This window comes from Mirounga leonina, unplaced genomic scaffold (assembly GCF_011800145.1).
Source record: "Mirounga leonina isolate KUSES-001 unplaced genomic scaffold, KU_Mleo_1.0 Mir_364, whole genome shotgun sequence".
Lineage (NCBI taxonomy): Eukaryota > Metazoa > Chordata > Mammalia > Carnivora > Phocidae > Mirounga > Mirounga leonina.
In genome coordinates, this window is record NW_023270708.1 from 245,821 (window position 1) to 270,180 (window position 24,360).

Here is a 24,360-nt window from a genome sequence, read left to right on the forward strand (position 1 = left end):
ATACTTTCACATTATCCATTTCAGACCAATAACTATTCACATAAATGAACCTCCTGACATCCCTTAGGGCCTTAAAATTCCTTTACAGATTTATACTGAAAAAGAAAAAAAGCAAGTTCCCATTTTCATCTTTTTTGCGGGGGAGGGACCCCAAAGAAAAATGCAAAGGGCCAACAACACTAAATACTGGCAAAGACATAATACAGTTTCTTATTAAGTTAAATGTGACCCAGCATGTCTATGCCTAGCTTTTTATTCAAGAGAAATGAAAACATAGCCACACTTGTACACAGATGTTCACAGAAGCTTTATTCATAATAGCCAAAAATTGGAAAGACACACAAGTGCCTACCAACACATGAATGGATAAACAAATTGTGGTACAGCCATACAATGGAATACTACCCAGCAATTAAAAAGAAACTACGGATACCTCCAACAACATGAGTAAACTTAAAAAACATAATAATGAGTAAAAGAAGCCAAATGCAAAATAAGAGTTCACCGGATATTATGTAAAATTCATCTCATATTCAGATGAAATTCTAGAAGAGGCAAAAGTAATCTAGAGCAACAACAACAAAAGATCAGTCAGTGCTTGCCTGAGTGAAAAGGACAGCAAAGAAGTATGAAGTAATTTTTTGAGATGACAGAAGTGTTTTATATGTTTTTTTTAAAGATTTTAATTACTCAGGGGGCGCCTGGGTGGCTCAGGTCATGATCCTCTCCCACTCCCCCCTGCTTGTGTTCTCTCTCACTGTGTCGCTCTCTGTCAAATAAATAAATAAAATCTTTACCAAAAAAAAAAAAGATTTTAATTACTCAGGGATGCCTGGGTGGCTCAGTTGGTTAAGCTGGTTCCTTCAGCTCAGGTCATGATCCCAGAGTTCTGGGATCGAGCCCCACATCGGGCTCCCTGCTTGGTGGGGAGCCTGCTTCTCCCTCTTCCACTCCCCCTGCCCCTACTTGTGTGTTCACTCTCGCTCACTCTCTCTCAAATAAAATCTTCATTTTATTTATTCATTTGAGAGAGAGAGTGCTCGCAAGCACGGGGGAGGGATAGAGGGAGAGGGAGAAGCAGACTCCCCACTGAGGAGGTGCCCAATGCCGCGCTCAATCCCAGGACCCTGGGATCATGACCCGAGCTGAAGGAAGACAACCAACTGAGCCACCCAGGCACCCCATAAGTGTCTTACATCTTGACTGCATTTTACTGTATATAGGTTATACCTCAAGAAAGTTGAGAGATTGGGCGCCTGGGTGGCTCAGATGGTTAAGCGTCTGCCTTCGGCTCAGGTTATGATCCTGGAGTCCCGGGATCGAGTCCCGTATCAGGCTCCCTGCTCAGCAGGGAGTCTGCTTCTCCTTCTGACCCTCCTCCCTCTCCTGCTCCCTGTCTCTCATTCTCTCTCTCTCAAATAAATAAATAAAAATCTTTAAAAGAAAAAAAAAGAAAGTTGGGAGATTATGCTCTGATTTTAATGGCTGTACAACCTAATAATTTCCACAGCAAAGATAGGATAAATGTTAAAACTAGAAAATAGAGTTTCGGTACAGTTCAAAATGGGGCCCTTATCCCTATATTAACATAGACCTAGACCTTGATACATCCATACTCCTACCTGGTAGAGAAGATAGTTAGGCTTGCAGAACAGACTCCGTTCACTCCCCAAACAGTCCTCATCCCAGACGTAGGGACATACAGAACTAAGAGAATGGTCAGACCTACCTCTAAAAGGCCAGTCCAAGGGTGCTGCCCATACTGGCCTGCAGTCCTGGGCATAGGAAGTGAAAGATGAAGGATAAAACCTGCAAGTCCTTCTGGCACAAATGTCCCATACTGACTGTTAGATTGGTGATTCTTCCTCTTGAGAAGAGTAAGGATTTTTTTTCCCTGTAATAATTCTTCCCTTAAGAGGCAACCAAGTTTGATATAAAGTTCTACCCTCCCTACAGGCAGGGATGGAAAAGGGAGGAAACAGGAAGAAATGTGCACCCACCCATACATACACAACAGTAAGAACTAAATGAGATAATCCTCATTTACTGATGCAGAGTAAATACTCAATGAATCTTAGCTATTATTGTAACTATCCTAAAGATATTCAGTAATAGCAACAACAACAACAAACAAACAAACAAACAAACACAGATGCCTAAGCCTAAATAAATGCCAGAAATAGGGGTGTGGCTAAAAGAATCTCAACTATGCAACTGTTTCAAAGGTCAAGGTACCTCTGTGTGTTATTGACAAGGGAAAATGTCCACAATATAGTGCTAAACTTTTTTTTAAGTTACAAAACTGTGTGTAGGGTAAGCTTTTTTTTAATAAACAAGATACGCATAAATTACTGATACTGATAAATTAACAGTAGCTACCACTGAGGAGAAACAAGAAGGCATAAGGGAAACACTTCCACTTTTCACAATTCTGAAATTATTTTTACAATAAATAACACTTGTCTTATGGAGATAATTTTTCTTTAATTTTTTAAGTTTATTTTAAGTAATCTCTCCACCCAACGTAGGGCTAAGACTCACAACCCCGCGATTAAGAGTCACTCCCTCTTCTGAATAAGCCAGCCAGGCACCCAGGGAAATAATTTTAAATATGGAAAACTTCTATGTACAAAATTGTTCTCTACAGCATTATTTTAACAGTGATAAATTAGAAGCAACCTAAAAATACTATTTCCAAGTAAAGGCTATGTAAACTACAACATAACCACTTAATTAAATATCATATAACCATCAAACTCCTCGTAATATATTGAGGGGTTTATATCACAGGAACATAAAAAAATATACGTTAAGTTTTACTTTACAGCTTGATTTTTTTTTTTTAAAGATTTTATTTATTTATTTGAGACAGAGAGAATGAGAGACAGAGAGCATGAGAGGGAGGAGGGTCAGAGGGAGAAGCAGACTCCCTGCCGAGCAGGGAGCCCGATGCGGGACTCGATCCCGGGACTCCAGGATCATGACCTGAGCCGAAGGCAGTCGCTTAACCAACTGAGCCACCCAGGCGCCCCTACAGCTTGATTTTTTAAAAGAATAGCAAATCAACTAAATGGAAACACACCAAAATGTAAAAAACAATTGTAACTGGATAATGGAACTACAGATGATTTCATTTCTTTTCATCTTTTTTTCTGCATTTTCCAATTTTACCAAATTAAAATTTTTGTTTTAAAGTTAATTGATGGTGGGGTGCCTGGGTGGCTCAGTCAGTTAAGCGTCCAACTCTTGATTTCGGCTTAGGTCATGGTCTCAGGGTCATGAGATCAAGCCCCACGTCAGGCTCCATGCTCAGTGGTGAGTCTACTTGAGATTCTCTCTCCCTCTCCCCTTCCCCCCACCCCCTCTCAAATGAATAAATCTTTAAGTTAATTGATGGCATTTCATTTTAGACCTCTGTCTGCTTCTGTATAGATAGTTATGACCATACACATTAGGAAAATAACACAAAGGACATGCTTAATAAAGGCCATTGTCATTATTCATGACATACAAGACACTGCGTCTCAACCTTCGTGTTTTTTTCTTCATAATTAAATCATGTTGGTTAAATCTAATTTTGATAATGGTGTGACAAGGATTTTTGTAAATAAAGAAAAAGCACTTCTAGCAAACTCAGTAAGAAGCTGTAAAATATGGTCTGAAACACAGAATCATTTGATAATTATACAAAGAGTTAAAGATTTATTTACATTGGGCAGGTTAACCAATGACAGCATCAAAATGAGCACTAAATCATAGTCAGTTAACGGAGTCCTTGGCACTGTGAACAAATAACTTCCTCTCCAAGGCTGCATTAATCTGGGAAAGTTCATCAATGCCTTAAAATAAATTACTTAAAAATTTGGAGAAGTACCTGGAACAATATCTAGCACATGACAGGGACTCAATAAGTATTTGTTGAATTTTAAAATTTTTGGAGAAATATATCTACAAAGTTGAAGAAAATTAATGCCTATCTAAGCAGATAAATACATAAAATCAAAAACTGCTATAAATAGGAAATAGACAACAGGTTCCCAGTACAACAGAAACAAAAAATGCTTAAAGTACTAGAAAAAAGTTTAGCAAAAATGCATAAGACCCTCATAAAGAAAATCAATGGAAATACATAAGAGAATATCCATACAAATGTAGAGAGAAATATGATGTTACTGTATGCAATGACTCAATATTGTAAGGGTATCAATAACTCCAAATTAACCTATAAATGTAATGTAATTATAAGCAGAATCCCAATGGGTCATTAATAAATTCAATCTAAACTGCAACCTGCCAAGTAAAATACATTAGAGGAAGTGGGAGGAATTTTTTAAATTTGTTAAAGTAACCAAGAAAACTTTTAGGAAGAATGAGGGAAACTGGCCCTACCAGACATCAAAACATGCTATATACAGTAATTAAAACAAGATGGTACTGGTACAAAAACAAACAGTTCAGGGAGTAGAACCACCAACCCAGAAATAGGATTAGATATATAAGAGAACTTAATATACAAGACTGACAATCAGTGGGGGAAACTACTCAGTAATGGTGTTGATACAACAGACTACCCATTTGGTGGTGGTGAGGGAGGAGTGTTAATAACAATAGCTAATATGTTTGGGGAGCTTTCTTATGAGTCAGGCACTGTTCTAAGAGCTTTACATACCTGCAAGCATTACAGCCCACAATTCTTTATTACCAAAATCTAACATTACAGTTGACCCCTTGAACTACATGGGTTTGAACTGCAGTTTTTTTATAAATACATTATAATATTATAAATGTATTTTCTCTTCCTTATGATTTTCTTTCTATACACACACACACACACACACACGTATTTTTTTTTAAATCAAGTAAAGTCTACGCCCAACATGGGGCTCAAACTCACAACCCCATGATCTAGAGTCACATGTTCTACCAACTGAACGAACCAGGTGCTCCCCCTTATGATTTTGTTACATTTTCTCTCTAGCTTAATTCATTATTAAGAATACAGTATACAGTACGTACAGCATACAAAATAAGTGTTATTCAACCATTTATCAGTAAGGCTTCTAGTAACAGACTATTAGTAGTTAAGATTTTGGGGAGTCAGAAATTCTAAGTGGAATTTCAATTGCACAGGGAGTCAATGTCCCTAACCCCTGTGTTCTTCAAAGGTCAACTGTATCTGCCTCACTCTAGCTACTGCTTTTGTTTCTCACAAGAAAATTACTTCTCTCTAAATGATTTTTTTTAATGATTCATTCTGAATACTGCACACTTAGAAGAGAAAAAAATTCTAATTTTAAGATGAATAACATGAAGATTACACATTTTCATCCTATAGGTACCTCCAATATAATTCAAGCATGTAATATAGTTTCATTTCATCACCTTCAAGGATCACAACATTACACTGTTTGTTAACTTCAGCCATGGTGGCACCCTGATATTGGACTTCTAGCCTCCACAAGGGTGAGAAATAAATTTCTGTTATTTAAAGTTACCCAGTCTCTGGCATTTTACTATAGCAGCCCAAAGAGACTAAGACAATTTCATACAACATACAATTCATCATTTTAAAGTGTACACTTCAGTGGTTTTTACTGTATTCACTGTTGTGCAATCATCACCACTAACATTTCCAGAACATTTCCAGCAAACTCCAAAAAGAAACCCTGTACTTATTAGTAGTTTAGTCCCAACTCTCCTCTCCCTTCATCTTCTGATAACCACTAGTTTAACTGTCTCTATAGATTTGCCTATTCTGGACACTTCATATAAACAGAATCATAAAATCTGTCATCTTTGTATGACTGTCTTCTTTGACTTAGTGTAATGTCTTCAAGGTTTTCTATGTTGTAGCATGTGACAGATCATTCACATTGTATGAATAGACCACATTTGTTTATTCATCAGCTGATAGACACTGGGTTATTCCCACTTTTTGGCTATTATGAATATGCTATGAACATCCATGTAACAAGTTTATGTATAAACATGTACTTTCAACTCACTTGGTTATATACCTAGGAGAATTGCTGAGTCATTCTGTTTAACTTTTTAAAGAACTGCCAAACTGTTTTCCACAATGACTGCATCATTTTACATTCCCACCAGCAGAGGATAAGGGTTCCAATTTTTTAACTATAACCAACCTAATGGGTGTGAAGTGGCACCTCATTGTGGTTTATTTTTCTTAATGCTGGGGGTGGAGCCTAATGCAGGGCTTGAACTCACCACCCTGAGATCAACACCTGAGCTGAGATGAAGAGTCAGACGCTTAATCAACTGAGCCACCCAGGCGCCCCTCATTGTGGTTTTAATTGGCATTTCCCTAATGACTATGATGTTCAGCATCTCTTCACATGCTTACTGGTCATTTGCACATCTGGTTAGGAGAGATGTCTATTCAAATCCTTTGCCGATTTTTATTTTTCCATTGCCTGTTTTTAAATTGAGTTGTCTTTTAATGTTGGGTTGCAAGAGTTCTTTATATATTCTGGATACTAGACCCTTATCAGATATATGATTTGCAAATATTCTCTCCCATTCTTGGGTTGTCTTTTCCACTTTATTGATAGTGGTCTTTGATGCATAAAAGTTTTAAATTTTGATGAAGTCCAACTTATCTATTTTTTGTGCTTTTGTCATATCTAAAAGAAAATCACTGTTTAGCCCAAAGTCGTGCAGCTTTTTACCAATGTTTCCTCCTAAGAATTTTACAGATTTAGATCTTTGATCCGAGTTAATTTTTTGTATGTGGTGTGAAGTAGGGGTCCAAATTCATTCTTTTGCATGAAGATATCCAGTTGTCCCAGCATCATTTGCTAAAAAGACTATTCTTTCCCCATTGAATGGTCTTGGCATGCTTGTTAAAAATCAATTGACCATGAATGTATGCGTTTACTTCTGGACTTTCAATTCTATTCCACTGGTTTATAAGACTATCCTTACACCACTGTCACATCATCTTGATTACTGCAGCTTTGTAGTAAGTTTTGAAATCAGGTGTGTGTCCTTCAACTTTGTACTACTTTTTCCAATTGTTGTGGATTCAATGGCTTTGCAACTCCGTATGAATTTTAGGAGCAGCTTATCCATTTCTGGGGAAAAAAGCAGCTGGAATTTTGATAGGGATCACATTGAATTTAGAGATCAATTTGGGGAGTATTGCAAGATTAATAATATTAAGTCTTCCAATCCATGAACACAAGATGTCTTCCCATTTAGATCTTTCTTTCAACATGTTTTGTAGTTTTTAGTGTACAAGTCTTGTACTTCTTTGAACTTATTCAGAAGTATTTTATTCTTTTTGATGTTATTGTAAATGGAATTGTTTTCTCAATTTCATTTTCAGATTGTTCATTGCTAGGGTATAGAAATGCAACTGATTTTTGTGTAATGATCTTGTATCCTGCAACTTTGCTAGATTCATTTCTTGTCAATTTTTTAGGGTTTTCAATATATAAGATCATGTCATTTGCAAATTGAATTTTATTTCTTTCTTTCCAAACTTTTTTTTTTTATCTTACTTAACTGCCTACCTAGAACCTCCAATGTCGCACTGAATATAAGTAGCAAGAGCAGGCATCCTTATCTTGTTCCTGATGCTAAAAGGGAAAGCTTTCAGTTTTCACAAGTATAATGTTAGCTGTGGATTATTTTGTTGAATTTTGCTTGTTGAACTGAATTTACAGAGTGCCAACTCAAGGTTGCTCCGAGAATCTAACAAGAAAAGATCTGTGAAGGTGTTTTCAAAACTGTAAAATACCATTTAGTTTAAGATATCCTTATTCAGTAACTTCGTGCTCTCACTCTAAAAAGTTATCTCTAAATGTTAAAGAAATGAAAACAATTGTTTGTGAACATCTCTTTTTAATTCCCGACATCCTGATGAAAGTTTAGCACCTATGTTCTTTTGAAGGGTGAAGAGGAAGAGAATAATCTTTGGAGAAGTAATCAGAACAAAAATAGAAGGCCTAGAGCCTCACTCCAGTTTAAGAACTACCATTTCTTTAAATAAACTTTTATTGAAGAAAAACATACCTACAGGAAAGTACATATGTTAAAGTGTTTGGCTCAATGAATTTCTAAAAAGTGAACACACTGAGTTCAAGAAAGAGAACACTACCAGCCTCCCATACTTCCCCCTCCTAGTTACTAGCCCTTCACCCCCAACTACAGGTAACCAGTATCTTGTTTCTATCACCAGAAATAATCACAGTTTTGCCTATTTTTGAAACTTTATATAAACAGCATGTATAATTTTGCGTCTGACTTCTATCCCTCAATGTTATGACTGTGAAACTCATCCATACCGTTGCCTGCAGCACTAGTTTATTCATTTTTGTTGCTTTTTACGGTATATAATTATATGAATATGCCATTATTTATCCATGAGTTGTCTCCAGTTTTTAATTATGAATACTGCTGCTATTAGCATGTTTGTACATGTTTTTTGAATAATATATGTATGCATGTCTCCTGGATATACACCCCCCCACACACAGCCTCCAGCAGAATTGTTGGGTCATAGCATACACATATATGTTCAGCTTTAGGGAATTTTGCCTAACATGTACAATGTGGTGTTTTGATATAAATATACTTTGTGTAATGATAACCACAATCAAGCTAATTAACATATCCAGCACCTCACCTTGCTACCATTTTCTCTGTGTGTGGTAAGAACACTTAAGATCTACTCTCAGCAAATTCCAAGTATACAATTTATCATTTTTAACTACAGTTACTATGCTACCTAGCATTTTAAATAGTTTCTATAGGAAGATCACTTAGAATACCAAATTCACTATATTGCAGGAAATAACTATGCTTTCTTTAATGTTTGAAAACTGGATACAGTTCAAGGTATTAAAGGGAAGAAAAGACAATAATCCTGAAATCTCGAAATAACAAGGTTGAATATACATTTGGAAAGAAATATGGGGAAAATATCTTCAGCAATTTGTTAAGGAACTAAATTGGAAAGCACAATATACCAAATCAAAGCTTCTTAACTTGCATACATCAGAATCACTTGGAGAATGTGTTAAAGGAGATTGCAGGGCCCCACCACCAGAGTTTCTTTTTTTTTTTTTTAAAGATTTTTATTTATTTATTCATGAGAGACAGAGAGAGAGAGGCAGAGGGAGAAGCAGGCTCCCAAGGAGCAGAGAGCCCGATGCGGGACTCGATCCCAGGACCCTGGGATCATGACCTGAGCCGAAGGCAGACGCTTAACCATCTGAGCCACCCAGGCGACCCCCCCACCAGAGTTTCTAATTTAACAAATTCTCAGGTGATACTGAATAGCTGGTCTGCAGATTCCACTTTGAGAATCACTGTATTAAGTAAGGAGAAATAAACTTCATAAAAACAGAAATACCTATAGGTTCCTTTCTTTTTACAATAGAAAAGTAGGAAAACGGATTCAATAATGCCCTTAGGCCATTTCATCATTTAATTTGATAAATACAATTAAGTTTATTTTGATGCTTGATAAGTAGTAAATTGATTGGGAGGCTTTATATATAAAAAACAATAATCAGACTCAGTATCGGCACTTGGAGAAAAAAGACTAGCATGAAATCCAGCAGCTGTTTAAAGTTAGATCTATGCCACGTTATTAATAAGCTGAATAACAGAATAAACATAAGTACAGTATTCAATAGCTTGGCAGAGAATGTAACATTAAAATTCAAACTACATTGTCCAAAATGATGATTTATTAAGGTATTTAGAAATAAATGTTCATCCATTCACACAACAATCATTCACCGTGTAATACCTCGACACCAGGCTCTGTTCCAAACAGTGAGAACCACGTCTTTTATCATCTCACAAAATGTTGTCAATATTATTCTCTAGGAGAAAAGTAACTAGGATAACTAAATTTTTTTAATTCCCCAACACTGATGTTCTTTGGAAGACCTAGAATTATCGATAATTGCTATTTTCATTGCTTGTCAATCAAGTAAAGTGTTTGTTCATATGTACATAACACTAAAAACACTTTACAATATTTAAAAATCCACCAGCAAAACCCTAAAATATTCTTTTATGATTTAGGGATTTTAAAAATAAGTGAATGTTGGATTTCAAAAATGACAACTTATTTCTTACTTTAATAATTTTCCCATTTTCTCCATTACCAAAGATCTATATGGCTAGTGCAGAACACGTGAGAACTTTAGCATTTCATTCTGAATTTAGCAGAGAACCAAAATACCCTGCATTACTCACAAACAGCTGATGCTAATTCATTTGGTTTCAAATCTGTAGAGCACAAAGTTGTGATAAATTATTATTTTTTGGCTTAACATCAAAGAAAGGAAAAGAAAATCAGCTTTGTAGAGTAATTCAGCTGAATTTTATTGAAATTATCTTTTATCTGCTCTTGTAAAACAAAGAAAAAATGTAGGTCAAAATCAGTAGCAATAAAGATAATTTTTTTTCCTAAAGATTTTTTATTTTTAAGTAATCTCTACACTCAACATGGTGCTTGAACTCATGACCCTGAGATTGAGTCGCATGCTCTACTGACTAAGCCAGCCAGGACCCCAATAAAGATAAATTTAAATTTAAAGATAAAGATATTTTTTAAAAGAGGAATGATTACTTTCATATGGAAATGCCAAATAAAGAAAAATAAGGAGGGGGCAAGAATAATTTTAGCATATAGCAAGAATAATTTTAAAGCTATCGTACGATATACATAACATCAAATAATAAATTATAAAATATATAACATGATATATATTTAATATAATATTAAAGCGATTTTAATTAAAACAGTGGCATTGGTGCACATATAGGCAAACAGAATATAGTCCAAACCACAATAGTCCAGACTTAGGGTGGTTATAAAACAGAGATAGCATTAAAAATCAGTGGGGAAAAAAGGATTCAATAAATGATACTGGGACAACTGGCTATACATATGGAAAAGATAAAATTAGCTTCCCAATTCACACCAAACACAAAAATAAATTCCAGATGAATTAAACACCAAATTGTAAAAAACAAAATTTTAAACCTTTAAGATGAAAATCTTTTTGACTTGAAGGTAGGTAAAGATTTCTTTTAGGGCACCTGGGTGGCTCAGTCAGTTGGTCAGCTAACTCTTGGTTTCAGCTCAGGTCATGATCTCAGGGTCCTGGGATTGAGCCCTGAGTCAGGCTCTATGCTCAATGGGAAGTCTGCTTCAGGATTCTCTCTCTCCCTCTCCCTCTGCCCCTCCCCTGCTCTCTCCCCCTCTCTAAAATAAATAAATTAAAAAAAAAAAAAAGATTTCTCTTAAAGCACACAAACACAGTAATCATAAAGGTAAAAAATGGGTAATTATAGCTATAATAAAATTTAAATAAAAAACTCTATAAATATGAAAAGATCACCACTGTCTGGAAGAAGCTATTTACAACTAAATAAGAATTAGCTTCCAAAGCATACCTTACTCCCCCCAAAAGGAAAACTCTACAAATCAATTCTTTTTAAAGATTTTATTTATTTGACAGAGAGAGACACAGTGAGAAAAGAAACACAGCAAGGGGAGTGGGAGAGGGAGAAGCAGGTTTCCCGCCAAGCAAGAAGCCTGATGTGGGGCTGGATCCCAGGACCCTGGGATCATGACCTGAGCCTAAGGCAGACGCTTAACGACTGAGCCACCCAGTCGCCCCTCTACAAATCAATTTTTTTTTAAAAAATACTAACAGCTAAAAGGTAAAAATAGGCAAAGTTTATACAAAGGTGATTCAGAGAAGAGGATATCCCAATGACCAATATGAAAATTGCTCATCTCACTAGTAATTAGGAAAAAAATACAAATTTATTTTTTCTAAAGATTTTATTTACTTATTTATTCATTTATTAGAGAGAAAGCACGAGGCAGGGGAGGGGCAGAGGGAGAGGGAGAAGCAGGCTCCCCACTGAGCCAGGAGCCCAATGCGGGGGCTGGATTCCAGGGCCCTGAGATCATGATCTGAGCCGAAGGCAGACACTTAACCACCTGAGCCACCCAGGTGCCCCGAAAAAATGCAAATTTAAACAATAAGATTGTTTACACCTATCATATTGTAAAAACTAAAATGTCTGCAATGTTAAGTGCTAGAAAGGACATGAGTAACACACACTCATATACTGCTGGCAAGAGTGCAAACTGGTATAACTAGGTAAAGACAAAGGTAACTTACCACCCAGCAATTCTATGTAGCAATTCTACATAGGATACGTATCTAAGTTTCTAGACATATATCCTAAACAAACTCTTACATGTGTATGTAAGGAGACATATAGACGAATGTGTACTCCATAAAAAATAAAATTGGAAGCCATTTAAATTATCCTCAGATAAGAAAACAGATAATTGTGGTATAGTCACAAAATAGGATACTACACAGTAAACAGAATTAACTGGCTCTCGATATATCAACATGACTAAATTCCAAATGTCATTTTAAATTTAAAAACTGCAGTTTGCAGAAGGAAATATACAGTATGACATCATTATATATATTTTTAAAACACACAAAACAATATATTACTTATGGGCACAAACATAGGTAAATGTGAACAGAAAGGATCTATACCAACTTTAGAATAGTGGTTATTTCTGGGAAAGGTTAGTGAAATCAAAAGGAGATACGAAGAGATTCAACTGGGTCTGTAATGTTTCATTTCTAAAAATTAAAGTTCTGAAACAAATATCACAATATGTTAACACTTAAATCTGGGTGGTGAGCATATGGATATATTTTATGCTATTTGCTGTACTTTTCAACATGCTTGAAATCTTTTTTAAGATTTTTTTTTTTTAAGTAATCTCTATATCCAACGTGGGGCTCGAACTCACAACCCCAAGATCAAAAGTTGCATGCTCTTCTGAGTGAGCCAGCCAGGTGCCCTATGCTTGAAATCTCTTAAAGCATGTATAAATTATACTTGTTTAAATGCATAGAGCTTCTAGAAATACAGTCAAGCAAGGAATAGTTTCCATCATAAAAAATAAGTTGGAAATTATGAGATTAAATCACTAGGAAACTGAAGACAGCATAATGTAGGCCTCAGAGCCATTCAGGGGTATTAATACTGAATTGTGAGAGAGGATCTCCTTAAGAGACTCTTACCTAAGATACCATACCCAGAGTATGGACCCTTAAGAACCACACTATAGCAAGTGTCTAGTATATTGCTAATGCAGGTGTTTCCAAGGTTCACTGTTCTGCCAATTCAAGAATTTTCAACAGTACAATAATATACTTTCTTTTTTTCCCCCCAAGACTTTTATTTATTTGTCAGAGAGAGAGCACAAGCAGGGGGGGCAGCAGGCAGAAGGAGAAGTAGGCTCCTCGCTGAGCAAGAAGACCCATGTGGAACTCGATCCCCAGACCCTGGGATCATGACCCAAGCCAAAGGCAGACACTTAACTGAATGAGCCACCCAGGCATCCCCAATAGTATACTTTCACCTTATACCTTTGCACCTTGTCTTAAATACTTGAAAAAAGAACACATCCATTTTAAGCATAAATTCCTTTTGTTTCAAAAAGAAGCTATTTTAATAGTGCTATAAAAAGTTCAATTTTAGTTTCTAAAACATATTGCATTTGACACTTTTTAAAAACTCCACTAAAGTAACATGCACAAACAATAACTACTGCATATAAGATTGCAGAAAGTTGGTATGCATTGTATAGCAGAACTCTGACTTTATGAAACAAGACTACAAAACATTCTGTATTGTTTGGACTCGTGGTACTGCACATAAGGATCCCCAATTCAGAACTTGTTCCAAAACTACCTGAAGGTCGATTATTTGGTAAAGCTGTCATACACCCACAAAATGTTTTAAATGGCTAGGTTTCTTGGGGCGCATGGGTGCCTCAGGCATTTGAGACTCTTGGTTTCAGCTCAGGTCATGATCTTGGGGTCGTAGGATAGAGCCCCACGTTGGGCTCTGCGCTCAGCAGGAGTCTGCTTCAGATTCTCTCTCTCCCTCTCCTTTTCTCTCCCTCTCTGTCCCTCCCCACTCACACTCTCTCTAAAATAAACAAAATCTTTAAAAATACATGCATACATACATACATAAACTGCTAGGTTTCTAGACTAGGCTACAAGTTTCAACAATATACTAACTGATACTAAATATACTAGCCTGCCTCGTCAAAACACGAGATTAGGTAAATTTTACCTCTTTTTAAAAAAATTTTTTTAAAGATTTTATTTATTTATGTGAGAGAACGAGTGGTGGGGAGGGGCAGAGGGAGAGAGTGAGAGAGTGAGAGTGAGAGAGAGAGAGAAGCAGACTCCCTGCTGAGTAGGAAGCCCAATGGGGCTCGATCCCAGGACCCTAGGATCATCTAACATCTTTCTATATAGCTCATTCAACTCCTAAAAGAGTTCTCTTGCTTAGATTCCTATTTAACATCATCTTACTCCATGCCTTCACAACAGATTACCTCAAGGAGGTGTAAGAATTTATGAAGAAAGTGACCCATTGGCTTTATTGGCATTTCTGTGTGTATTTTCAGAAAGGCACTGCTGAGTCCCCAGGAAGTGAAATTTCTGGCAATTTTAAAAGACAGAGTACAAAAAAGTTCAGGCAATGTGGAAAGCCTTTCTTTTTTTTTCAGTAACCAGGTGGTGGTGGTGATAGTAGGGGCCAAGAAAGCAATACCAAATAGAGCAGCTTTACTAAGGAGCCTCTACACTTAGAGTCAGCTCTCCTAAACATTTAAGGCTGTATTTCAGATTCTTTCTTTCCTCTACTGATTCTATGATTCCAGAGAAGCTGTAGCGTAAGAGTTCTGGTAGACAGTGTGGAGGCCTGGGGCAGTGGTAGCCATCTGTATGGGGAGTTCATTTATAAATAAGAGTCTGTATTAAATGTAAGTAATAAGAATTAGAACTATAGAATCTGCTTTATTACCAGCAAAAATTTAAGACAGCCAAGAACACTTATTACCTAATTCAATCTTTGGAAAGGCCAAAGGAAATCAAGTACGTTTAAATCGATTCATCATTTATTATAAAACGTATCCAACTTACAATTCCATATTTTTTTCTCATATAGTAGATACACTAAAGAAGATAATGACAAAAATTATTTTCTTTCAGGTTCTTTGCTTTTCAGATTAGGAGCTTCAAGATATTTTAGGAATTAATCAAGTTCTGATGACCTAGACGCTATTTATTGAATAATACCACACATTTTATTCTTCAGCCAATTTCCCAGATGAACTAAACATGATGCTCTCTTTTGCCCAGAAAAAGCAAAGGACATACAGACAGGTTACTAATGCTACCAGTGATACATGTGATATAATGATACAGTGAAATAAAAAACCCTTCAATTACATAGTGAATATAAATACCATTTACAAGATACCAGAATGCCAAAATTAAACTAACCAAAAGCAGTAATAAGTCAAAATAGCTTTTCTCCCACAAAAAGGAAATTCAGAACTCATTTTAAAAGCATCACAACAAGGCTAACTCTATTTGTTAAACAACAATAAGTAGTTACTAGGAAATTATGGTTATCGGAAAAAACAAGACAATCAGGGATGGGCAAAGGTGTTCAGATTTTCCAAAAGATAGAAGGTAGTTTTTGAAAATCAAACTTTGGCAGCAACCTCCAAAAGTTCTAGGTAAGGTAAATCTACTCTTCTCTAGACCCTTGCAACTAAATTGGTGAAGCAGGTAATTGTAGCAAACTGAGCTGAATTCATATCCTGACCCTGCTTCTTGTTAGTTGTGAACCTGGCAAATTAACGAGCCCCTAACTCTGAGAAAAACAATATTAATACTGCCTAGCTTGCAGGGTGGTTTTGTCAGGATTAAATGAAATATGTTTGTATTTAAGTAATGGTACCCAAAGTATATTGATGTGTATCAGTCTAGAGGAAGGTCTCTAACAGCATGTTCAAGGGCTATTTCTGACCCATCTTATTCTCCTTATTATCAATGACTTGAATGTAGACACAGAAGTCATGATTTTAAACCTACAGGTGAAAACAAAATCGGCAGACAGAGCTACTATGTTGCATAACATGAAAGAATGGAGAATCAAGAAGACCCTGAACAAGCAGTAAATAGGCCCCAACCTTAAAAAAAAAAAAAAAAAAAAATTTGTAAAGGGGATAAATGTAAGGTTTTATACTTAGGTTCAATAAAACTGCACAATACATAGAATGGTGTGGAGGAGCCCATTTTAAAAGAATATGAGAGTTTTAATTGAGTGCAAGCTCATTATGAGCCAAGAGTGTGATATACTGCAGAAAAAAAGCAAATACCCTGTATTAATAATGGTAGTGTCTAGCTCGAGAGATTAAGAGTTCAGCATATTCTTCACTAATCACTGTGTTCCACTTGGGGCACATTTTAGAAGAAACATTGGCAAAACAGCATTTCCAAAGGAAGGTAACCTAAGTGATGAAGGGTTTGGAATACAGAATATTTGAGGAATTGGGGATGTTTAACTTGCAAAAGAGAAAATCTGAGCGAATGTGTAACCTGTCTTCAAATATATGAGGAACTATCATATGGAAAAGGAATTGTGTTAGTTCTATGTAGCTCTAAACAGCTAAAAATTATATGGAACTCCATATAAAAAAGACCTTTCTAACATGACACTAAAATGGGTTAGCTTTAGTGGTGATGCACCCTCTACTGCTAGAGTATTCAAGCAGAGATTAGATTAGTTTCATTTTAAACAAAAATGTATTGAGCACCTAGGGCTGAGGCAGTGTGCAAAGCACAGGTGATGATAATGAATAAAAAACTAACATGGTCTCTTCTTTCATGGAAGATAAATGGTAAAGGCAAATAACCACACCAATAAATTTAAAATGACAAACATAAATCTCTAAGGAAAGGAATACAGTTAGTTCTTCAAGAGCATATAACAAAGGATCATGACTTGTGTGGGATCAGAACAGGCTTCCCTTGAGTAGATGAGTGATCTATGAGTAGGAGGTAAATGGTTGGGAACAGAACATCACAAAGAAAGGAAACAGTACGTGCAAAGACCTTGTGGTAAGAGAAACTACTAAAGTTCAAGGAACTGAATGGTTTATATAACCTGAGCATAGAGAGTAAGGCAGTGAGTAGAGAAAAGCAGGAGTAGAAGAACCACAAAGGGCCTTATAGGCCCAGTTTGGACTGATCTCCCAAAAGTAACCTGATGCTATTGAGGCAGGGGTTTAAGTACCAACAGGCAGGGGAGGAAACAAGCAATGTGGAAAATGCTGTAAAGAGACCTCTAGTGAGCTTCCTGAAGTAGTCCAAACCACAAATGATGGTAGTTTGGGGAAATGAGGTGGAAATGAGGATGCAGAGAGGCAGAGAGATTGAAGAGATTTTTAGGATATTAAAATGACAGAACCCACACGACCAGCAGTCCAGTGGGTTATTTGGGTATAGTTTAAAGCAGCAATGCCTGGGGCACCTGGGTGGCTCAGTAGTTAAGCATCTGCCTTCGGCTCAGGTGTGATCCCAGGGTCCTGGGATCATTGGGCTCCCTGCTCTGCAGGAAGCCTGCTTCTCCCTCTCTCACTCCCCCTGCTTGTGTTCCCTCTCTCACTGTGTCTCTCTCTGTCAAATAAATAAATAAAATCTCAAAAAAAAAAAAAAAAAAAGGCAGCAATGCCCAAGCCAGAGTCTTCGGCCCTAATAATACCCTTTTAGGGAAGGGGTGGGGGTGGGTGGAACAGAACTCAGTGATGAATTTTACTGGGGGGCAGAGGATGTGGTGAGAGAGAAGTATAAAGGATGACCTTGACCACCACCACCGCAACCACCACCTCCCCACCCCCCACTGGTTTCCAGCCTATGGATGGTGATGCCATTCATTGAAACAGAAAACAGGAAAAGTACTAATTAGGTGGGCTAAGATCATGGGTTTGGATGTAAACTGTAGAGTTTGAGGTGCCTCGATTTTTAATAGGCAGTTTGATATATTGATCTGCAACTTAAAGGATAGATCTGGACTGGGAGTCAAATACTGAGAATCACTGGCATACAGATGGTAGTTGAAGCTGTAGGCTTAGAAGAGATCGCCCAAAGAGAAAATGGAGAAGAGAGCCTTGAGGAATATCTGCATTGAATAACAGGGTAGAGGAGGGTGAGTCTGCAAAAGAGAGGTATGAGTAAAAACAGGAGCAAGGCTGCACAGAAACCATGGCAAGAGTGTTTTCCATGAAGGAGGCTATGGTCAACAATGTCAAATGCTGTGGAGACATCCAATCAAAGAATGAAAAATGTTAATTAAGTTTAGGAGCACGTTTCAGTGGACTGATAGGGCCAGAAATCAGACCGCAGTGGGCTGAGGGGTAAGTAGGTGGTAAGCAAATGAAAGACGATAAATGTACACAATTCTATCAAAATATCTGGCTGAAAAATGGGAAGAGAAAGGAGACAACTGTGGGGGTGGAGGGAGGGTTTGTCTTAAGGTGGGAGAAGCTTAAGTATGTTGAGAGGGAACAGGTGAATGCACAGGAGTGGGGGTTCCTTGGGTGGGAAAAAAGAGAAGCTAAAGCATGGTAGAGGAAGTAACCATAAATAAAAGGAGAAGCTATGGGGAAAAGGAAGAGAAAGAGGTCAAATTAAATGACCTTTAAGGTCTCTTCTCACTCCATCATCTCAGGACTTACAATTTCTTTTAGATAGGACATTTGCATGCGTGCGTAAATCTATACAAACTTGTTCAAATATTCCAGTATAAATAAATCAGTCAAGCACATCCTTATCCCCTAGTGACGCAGTTAACGTCCCCAGGTTTATGACCAGTGTAATCTCTGGGCAGGATCCATCCCTCAGAGAGCTTTTAGCTCAACACACACTGCAGTACAGCACAGAACCAGCCCTATCTCCCCTTACCAAACCCACACTACACCGCGATCTTAAGAGGCTAAAGGAGGAAGTAAAATTTAAAACCCTGAAACTATAACATAACCTGCTGCGTTCAAAGCGACTGTCATTCATAAATACAAAACGCGACACCCCAAATGCATCCCCACTCCAAGCTGAAGACATTCCTGCCTGTTCCGACAGTGACAGGTCCCCCAGGTGGCTGGGGTTTAACACTAAAAGTCATTTGCACCTCCTCCTCCTTTCACAAGACCTTTCACTCAAATGGGTTCCTAATGATCCTTCCCACAGCCCTCGCCCCCAACGCAGCAGACGGATCCCCCGCAGTTATTCCAACGGCTGCACCTAATAAGCCCTAGCAAGGGGGTGCGGAGAAACCCCCAGAGCCCGTCCGACCGGACTGGGACCGCCACAGTCCTGCGGCTGGCTTGGGGGACGCGGGTAACAAGCCCCAAAGGATGGGAAGGGAGAATTAAAGGAGACCCAGGAGACCCATGGTAGTGAGGGGGTCACCTCCCCTCGAGCTTCCTTAGGGGGATGGAGTTTCTGAGGAAGGCTAATCCCCTGCCACCGCTCCCCCTTCTTACCCTCAAACCCTTCTCTGGCTTGCCGCCCTCCAACCCCCCATCTGCTCAGACTCACCCCCCCTCCCCTGGGCCGTCCGGACCTCAGAGTGCCCGCGAGCCCGGCACCCCCGCCTCCAGCCGCAAGTTCGGGGCCGGCACTCACCCGACCCGCCATCTTCGCGGACACGTCCGGCTCCGCGGCTGCAACTGGGCGCTTAGTAGAGCCCGCCCCCGCCGCGCGCGCCCGCGCGCCCGCCGCCCGCCCTCGCGCAGGCGCGTAGCCGCCGTGAGGCCGCGCGCGCGGCCGCCAAGGAGCGGGCGGGGCGGCGGCGCCATTTTGAGCGGTAGTTGCGGGTGCTGTGACTTTGTATTTTTGCAGAGTTCCTGTGCGCCGGCAACTTTCTCAAGGGCTTCTTTTGCGAATCTTGTGACAGCTGGCCGGTTGCGCCGGGCTTTGTAGCAAGGCCTTTGATGTTTTAATCCCTTAGCCCTGCTTCTCTTTGCCCGCTGCTGCTTGCCCAGTAATGGCCTCTCTCAGCCTTTTAACTTTCTGCTTCCAGACTCACTGAAATGTGAAAATGTGCCTAAGAGCACCTCGCGCGGGTACTGGCCGGCCCAAAGTTGGTTCTGAATTCAGGTTCTGCGTGAATTCAAGCTTTTCTTTGTGGGCAGGCTTGTACCTAGCTCCTGGAAATTACCAGCGTTGGCATTTGTATTTAGCTTATACGTAGCCTGGAAAACTCAGTATTTTCTTCAAATTTAAAAGTGAATTGTGATTGTTGCTATACCTTTATTTTCTACATTTTTTTATTTCATTATTAAGTGTATTTATTTATAAAGGTAATGTTTTTAAAAGTATAATCCCCCAGTATTGTTTCAGTTTAGAGAACACGGCGGAATTTGAATGAAATATGCCCAAAATTCGTTCCGTTTTTTACCTCGATGTTTCTACTATCCTGTTTCCTCACTGGAGTCTCAGAATAGAGGATAATAATAATTAGGATAAATAATAACGGCAGCAGCACCCTGCAAGAAGAGAGATTCTGCTTAGCAGATTCCCTGATGCTTTTATTGCCCCTGCCGCTGATAGCTTGTATTTCTCTCCGTATTTACACAAGACAACGAGAAACAACAGGATTTTTTATCTTTAACTTCTCACAGCTGATTAGGAAAAAATAGTTTTTCCAACATGAGCAAAGGAAAAAATTAGAAGAGCTGGGCATGCTTAGCAGTTTAAGATTGAGAATAAAAATCAGTAAGTGACCTGAAGGCGGGCCAGGGACAGAAAAAACAAAATCAGGCCAGTTTTATAAACTCGCACGCTGTGCCTGAGAACCACATTGCTTTATTGGACAAATCAGATGTTAACTAAATCAGTGGATCAGAGTTTATCAGGAAAACAGAACTAATTGAACTCTGATCTATTAACTTGCAAAAGCTACAAAACAATGAGAATGAATTGGGGAGCCTGGAGGTGTAGGTTCTTGTCCCTTTTCTTGCTCTGCCTACTCATTTGCCATATTTCAACCTCTCTGAGCCCCAGTTTCCTTGTTTGCAAAGTGACAGGTATAATTAGGTGAGCTTAATGGATGTGTCTTAAATTTTTTGATACTTTGAATTTGAATCTGTAAATCAAAGAGATTTACCAAACAGATCCAGAAGATGATATTGGTTCTCAGTCCAATGACCTGACATTATTTTCAAGACCAGAGAATAGTGCAAATATATGTACACTGGTTTGTTACTAGGTAAAATAGATTGCAAGGGAAAATGTCTAATCTCTCCAACAGGGAGGAATACTTACCACCTAGGAAAGATAGGCTTGCTGGACAGGTTCCAATGTGTCTGTTTAGAGCGCGTATTCCCATGATAAGCCAACCTCTGTAGCATCTCACAAGTGGTATAAATTCAGTAGCATCACATACACAGTCCTACAGGTCTGTCTACCAAAGAAACTAGGTAGACATGAGCTCTTGCCCTTAAGGTGCTTAGTATCCATCTGGAGCAGAAGGATTCTGAGACATTGGTCCAGGCTGTCACAGTGTCTGCCTCCCATCTGTGCCTTACTCTGATATTCAAGGTTATCTTAGAAATAGTGGAGCTATTTCTGCATTACCTTTGAGCAATTCTTACAGTGATAGTGATGGTCTATAGAGAATAAATAGTTTGCTGCCCCAAATCCTCACCCCTTTTTCTGGCCACAGTTCCTCCAGCTCATGCAGCTTGGAAACTGTCAGACAAGGTGCCCTGCCATCCCCTGGCCCAGGAGGGAGCACAGAACCCAAGCTCAATTAATCAGATGGTTCTCTCCCAAGCAACTGCAACCTTGACTATCCTGAGGAAGATAGAAAACAGTGAGAGCTGATTTACTGCAATGGTGACACCTTGAAAAGACCATGAATTATCTAGACCCCTGGAGTTTATCTGGTTTCCGTCTTCTGCTCTGGCTGTCCCTCTTTGTCTTCATTTGTTTGTCAATTTCTTTTTCTTTCCCTTCCTCAAAAAAATACCTCCCTCAGCTCTTCATTGATCCTGAAATCTTTTTAATATGCTTTTCTTTTACAATGAGAAAGTAGGTAAGACAGCTAACAATGATTTAGATTTACCCTATTTTTTTAAAGTAATCTCAATGCCCAACATGGGGCTCAAACTCACAACCCCAAGATCAAGAGTCACATGCCCTACTGAATGAGCCAGCCAGGCGACCCTAAATTTATCCTGACGTGTAAATGACTAACATAATTTTCTAAGGGCTGCAAGGCTTTTTAGCGAGGCAGGAGGTGGATGAGGTGAGACTAGGGATAGAGACAGAGAGGAAAGGGGTATTAGATACCTCGAATGAAAGGACAAAAGATCATGACATAATAATGAATTAGATATAGCAGTATCTAGGATAAATAACAGTGAGGAATGGGGGTGGTGGTGGTAAGGGTTTGATCAAGATCAGTTCTTGTTAACATGGCCACTGTGTGACCCAGTGTGATGGTTAATGTTATGTGTCAATTTGGCTGGGTCACAGTGCCCAGATCCTTGGTCAAACATTATGCTGGATGTTTCCATGAGGATATTTTTAGACGAGATTTACTGATGAATCCCAGACCTGTACCTCTGAAACAAATAATACATTATATGCTAAAAAAAAAAAAAAAGGAAGAAGAAGATAGTAGGAAGGGAAAAATGAAGGGGGGGAATCGGAGGGGGAGATGAACCATGAGACTATGGACTCTGAGAAACAAACTGAGGGTTCTAGAGGGGAGGGGGTTGGGGGGATGGGTTAGCCTGGTGATGGGTATTAAAGAGGGCACGTATTGCATGGAGCACTGGGTGTTATACAAACAATGAATCATGGAACACTACATCAAAAACTAATGATGTAATGCATGGTGATTAACATAACATAATAAAATAAAATTTAAAAAAAGATTTACATTTAAATCCATGGATTTTGGGGCGCCTGGGTGGATCAGTCGTTAAGCATCTGCCTTCAGCTCAGGTCATGATCCTGGGGTCCTGGGATCAAGCCCCACATCGATTGGAGCAGGAAGCCTGCTTCTCCCTCTCCCACTCCCCGTGCTTCTGTTCCCTCTCTCGCTGTGTCTCTCTGTGTCAAATATATAAATAAAAATAAATTTTTTTTTTAAAATTAAAAAAAGTAAATCCATGGATTTTGAGTCCAGTAGATACTCTCCATAATGTGGGTGGGCCTCATCTAATCAGTTGAAGGCCTGAATTAAATAAAAGGCTGATCTCTTGGGAGCAACAGGAAATTTTCCAGCAGACTGCCTTCTGACTTCATCTGCAAAATCACATCTTCCTGGTTTCCTAGCACACTGCCTTTGGATTGGAACTGCAAATCTTTCTTCTTCTTTTTTTTTTTAAGATTTTATTTATTTATTTGACAGAGAGAGACACAGCGAGAGAGGGAACACAAACAGGTGGAGTGTGAGAGGGAGAAGCAGGCTTCCCGCTGAGCAGGGAGCCTGATGCGGGGCTTGATCCCAGGACCCTGAGATCATGACCTGAGCCGAAGGCAGACGCTTAATGACTGAGCCACCCAGGCGCCCCTAAATCTTTCTTGACTCTCCAGCTTGCCAGCCTGCCTCATCAAATTTTTGAACTCCTCAAGCCTCCACAATTGCAAGAGTTAATTTCTTAAATAAATCTTTTTATTTTATACAGATATTTATACAATACACCCTATTGATTCTGTTTCTCTGGAGAACCCTGCCTAATACACTCAATTTCCTGTCAGTGACAACAAAGGTATTCCAGGCTTCCACATAGTAAAACTTAATATCACCTGTTCCTCCCTCATGGGTAACCAACATTTATAGGTGGAGGCCTGATTCAAAGACTTGAAGACTGCATGGATATAATTCTATGTTCAAATTATGGCCCATTAAACATCACTTAGTAAGAGCTCCATTGGAATGGGGCTGAATAACTTTCCGGTTACAGAGTTATTTTGCTTGTAACAGTTGGGTAAGAATTTAACTGGGGGAAAAATTTCTTCTGTGTTTTGAAGAGTGAAGGCAACAGTAACCTACGTAGAAGTAAACTGAACCAGAGTCGTCTAGTTTATTTAACAAAGCAATACAGCTTTTTGGTTCTTGCCACCTTACCCAGAGGAAAACTACCTTTTGTCTGTGGAAACTCTAGGTTAAACAAATGGTGCTGGGAACAGAGAGGTGTTTTAGTCACTTCACGGTGTGGGTTTCAAACATCTTCCAGCAAGACTGCATGCAGGTGTTTCAGGGAACAGGTCTATGCAGTGAATTCACCACTGCATTGTAAATGTTGGAAATCATCCTCCAGTGGTCCTGTGTATGTGAGTGACAAGGACTGGCACCGCCCCTCTTGTAGAAGATGTCATTGTGGAGCAATAAAAGTGGTCTCCAGAGTCCCTTTTACACTGCAACACCTCCTCTCTTTCCCAA

General features: G+C 38.8%; 1 protein-coding gene across 1 annotated transcript in view; it reads right to left on the bottom strand.

Moving 5' to 3' along the window:
• NSF (N-ethylmaleimide sensitive factor, vesicle fusing ATPase) overlaps positions 1–19,685 on the bottom strand; it is a 145,333-nt gene extending 125,648 nt beyond the window's left edge. Inside the window, exon 1 of the mRNA XM_035030372.1 lies at positions 19,587–19,685. Within this exon, the coding sequence (XP_034886263.1) occupies positions 19,587–19,598 (12 nt within the window). The 5' untranslated portion in view covers positions 19,599–19,685. The remainder of the gene's footprint in view (positions 1–19,586) is intronic.
• Between the last annotated feature and the right edge of the window lie 4,675 nt (positions 19,686–24,360).